General features: G+C 32.4%; 1 protein-coding gene across 1 annotated transcript; it reads right to left on the reverse strand.

Moving 5' to 3' along the window:
- Nucleotides 1-2,921: 2,921 nt before the first annotated feature.
- LOC106760404 (2-oxoglutarate-dependent dioxygenase AOP3-like) lies at nt 2,922-4,043 on the reverse strand. The gene is made up of 3 exons (XM_014643839.1): nt 3,679-4,043; nt 3,249-3,579; nt 2,922-3,173 (listed from the first exon to the last, which is right to left on the reverse strand). Exons 1-3 carry the CDS (start codon nt 4,041-4,043, stop codon nt 2,922-2,924), a joined length of 948 nt encoding a protein of 315 aa, XP_014499325.1.
- Between the last annotated feature and the right edge of the window lie 119 nt (nt 4,044-4,162).

Below are 4,162 nucleotides of genomic sequence, written 5' to 3' on the forward strand. Positions count from 1 at the left end.
GGAGGAGTGTTGAAGTTATACTTCAGTTGCAATAGTTACAATAATTTTATTTTCTCATTTAATTTCTGTTTTAAAAGATGTTTGACTGTTTCAAACAGCTTAGTCAGTTTTAGATATTTTAGAAAGTTCCTATTTTCCTGCTTTGTGCAGTTGTATGCAGTTTGAATATTTGGTGTATTTAAAGCACTCATTAATTCAATAAAATACGTAGCTTTTACTCCAAAAACCTCTAACAGTGTCAATCAAACTCATTTGCTATCGTACCTCATGGAATCAAACTCATTTGATATCATACCTCACCGAAGGAGTTGTATCTTGCACTAGCCGATCTTCATGGCTAGGTTCTATCCTTTGGTGGGCATCGTTGTCAAGCTTTGCCCGAGTTTCTTCTGTACTCGTGTTTTGGAACGGTAGTTATTCTCTGTCCTCTTATGTTTGAATACTTGTTGTATTATTCGGTTTAGTGCTTTAAGTTGTCAATTCTAGTCTGACATCTTCTTTATAGTGTTGATGTTTTTCTTTAGAGGTTTTCTAAATGACCTTTGTTTGTAAAATTTTATTCTTTTTACAATTTAATAACTTGAATCTTTGTTCTTAGTGCCACATTTGTAATCTTGCGTTACAATATAGTAATTTAGACCTTTCAGTGTCAGGTTTATGATCTTATGTTACAACATAGTAATTTGCTTGCCTCTTTCGAGATTTATGACCCTGTAAGAAAAACAGATATTATTGACAGTCAAAATTTGTTAGTAGTGACTTTTTTCAAATAGATTTTCGACAGACAAAATTTTTTTGTTAATGAAGCAGTCGGTAACATTTATCGATGAAATTTATATCGATTGGTAATTATTGAAGGAGAAATTCATCGGTAATTTCTAAAAGAAAAATCTAACCATATCTGATTCATCTTCTTTCTCCTCTCACCTTCTTCTTCTTTCTTTTAGCTTTCCATTTTTTTAATTTGTCCTTGGTCATTCTCGTGATGAAAGTGAGACCACTACAAGCAAGGTCCCAATTTCATACAAGATATATATAGATCTCACTTCAGTCACCATCACAAATTCAACATAAACAAAATAAGGAAGGTGAGGCGAGATGGTGATTCATTGAAGTTGTGCCAATGAGTGTGAGGCATGTAATACACTATAACGACAATCACAATGAATGGCGATGAGGATGGCCCCTGGTGGTTTTTGGTAGAAAGGAAAATGAAGATGAATGAAGCTTATCTCTCTTGTGTCTAGATGGAGAAGAAACCCTAGAGGTTTTTAGTTTTGAAGAATAGGAGATGTGAGTTTGAGATTGAACTGAAGATGAAGAAGAACACAAATAAACCCTAAAAGTTTCTGCCATTTATGCAACTACCAGACCATTTGGACAGGAAATTTGTTACTTTTTCTATGGAAAAAAAATTTGTCAATAATAAATATTTTATATTATTGATAAATTTTATCGACAAATTTTAAAATTTGTAATTATTGACGAATTTTACTGATGAAAATATTCATTGATAAATGAAATATATATTACTAACAGATTTTTTTTTTGGTAAAACACGCATATACATAAAATGTCGATAATTAAATTTCAAAATTTGTTTGTTAAATTTGTCGATAATACAAATTTACCGAAAATTTATTCTTGTCAGTAATTAGAAGAATTTTTGTAGTGTGAGTGTCACGTTTGTGGTCTTTAATTTTGTAGCATTCTGAGTTTTGTTCTGAACTCTTTTAATTTGTAGGCTCCATTAGCATTGACCGAGTTGTTCACATTGTTCTCCTTGGTTTGGTTTTATATCACGTGATTTAGGTTGTTCAACTATTATTGTTGGGATAGGTGTCTGGTGCTAGTCCAGTTGGTCAACGAGACTACTTTCAAACTCATAACGTATGTCTTCTTGGGTCTGCTTGTGATGATGGTGGAGTCATCATTTGTTAAGAAATTCATTGCCCTGTGTGAATCAACTCAGTGTCTTCGAGATTTTAACACTTCTCCTCACGATGATGTGTTACCTTTAATGTTAGTATTTTTCAACATATAGATAAATTCAGCCATTTATGTTTGCTAGTATAATTTGCAACAATAGTAATAATTTGTTTCTATTTTTTCTTGTGGTAGGATTTCGATTCTGTTTTTAATCGATCTGGATTTGGAAGTGAAAAACTACTAATATTCCTTTGTGATCGAACTTATCCTCTAATGACCAAGCTTTGTCGAAGGTTATCCATAGGTCGAGCTTGGTGGCTTAGTCTCTTCGTTTCTCTTTTCAATAATATGAAATTGATTCTTCTCTTTGTTTTCCTTAATCCATGAAAGTGAGATATAGTATGTGATGGCCAGTACTATGGTTGATATGTCTTGGTGATAGGTCAAACGTTGAGGAGTTCAAATTGGGTCTTTCCAAGGTGATACGAAATAATTCACCAAATACCTTTTTGACTTGGGAAGTAATATTACAACAATATATTATGTATATTTTTATATTATAGTTATCCAAAGTGTTATAATTAATATATATCTAATTTAAAATAAATTATTTAAATATTAACTTAGCATACAATAATTTTTTCTAACGTATAGTTCTACAACTTATTTTAGTTATGTTAAAAAAATTATAAATAAATTAAAAATATGCTAGACTTGAAATAATAAGAATAAGAATAGTTTATCCTAGAATTTCTATCTTACTAAACAAATCAATACATGAGATATAATATTTGGGAAAGAGAGGAGAAAAAACATATGAAATTAGCTGTGAAACTTCATACTATTTATTGATGCATATTCATTGGTAGAAACACAAGAGACAGATATAAAAAATTCTAAAACATATAAAGCAAATCTTATTGAAAAGGAGGTGAAATTATATGAGCAATCCCTTCGATATTTTGACTTGATCTAGAACATACGAATTACTTTCAAAAACCTGCAAACACCTCAAGTGCATTTTCTAGGTTACTACTGCGAGTTGAATCAACAAAATTGAGAAACTCTCCATAATTAAATGGACGATAACGAAGAGGATGAATTTTGTCATCACCCAAACCACGAGACACCTCAATCTTCATCTCGTCCTTTGGTGCCACAAAAGCTCCAAAAGTGTATCTCTCTTTCTCTTCACTCACCATCACTCTATGGATCGCTGCATGAAGCCTTCCGTTGCTCCATGCCTGTTCATTAAGAAGAATTTCAATTCATTATAATGAAAAAAATTAAGAAGCCAATGGCTACAACTTTCTACATACCTTCAATGCATCACCAACAATAACCACAAAGCAATTCTCAGGTATCACTATGTCAATCCATGTGCCTGTTTTGGATAGCACCTGTAAACCCTGAACTTTGTTTTGGCACAAAATGGTTAAGGTGTTTTTATCAATGTGACCATTGGACTTATACTTGCTTTCAGCATTGCTTTTGTCAGTAATATACATGTTCAATCGTACGTCGCTAGAACTCTTCATGTTTTCAACATCTGAAATGTGATGATGGGAAAGGCCATAACCCTCCACAATCATTTTCAATATCACCCAGCTTACTTCTGACATCTTTAAGCTCATACCCTTCAATGTCTCACTGCATAAAAAACACACGTTTAATGAAATTCATTCTATAATTTTAAAAAAGACTAAATAAACAGAAGTGATGCATTGAATTGAATGTAAGAATGAATACCAAAAATGTGGGTTTCCTTGAGGCCACATGAGGTTGGCTAAGGTGTCCACAGATATTGAGAGAAGAACATCATCGAGTCCAAAGGTTTCATAACGAGTGTTCATGTAGTTATACAAGCTGAAGCTCCTGAAAGGCCTTGGACTGATGTATTGTTGCTTTGTTTCTTGAGGCAAATGAAACAATGCTTTCATATTTTCAAACAACTCTTCGCGTGCACCTTTGGAATTGATCTCATCACACCTCAAGAGGAAACAACCATAACTCTCACATGCTTCTTTCACTTTCATGCTCATCTCTTTCCACTCCTCACTTCCTTCCTCTACTATCATTCCATCCTTCCAAAAATCAAAACATGAAATCGTCATATTCTCCTTTTTCTCTCTAGATGTGATTTTTTCTTCTACAACTTCCTCTTGTACAATTTAACAAGTTCGACTTATATATATATATATATATATATATATATATATATATATATATATAT

The sequence above is a fragment of the Vigna radiata genome, chromosome 5 (assembly GCF_000741045.1).
Source record: "Vigna radiata var. radiata cultivar VC1973A chromosome 5, Vradiata_ver6, whole genome shotgun sequence".
NCBI lineage: Eukaryota > Viridiplantae > Streptophyta > Magnoliopsida > Fabales > Fabaceae > Vigna > Vigna radiata.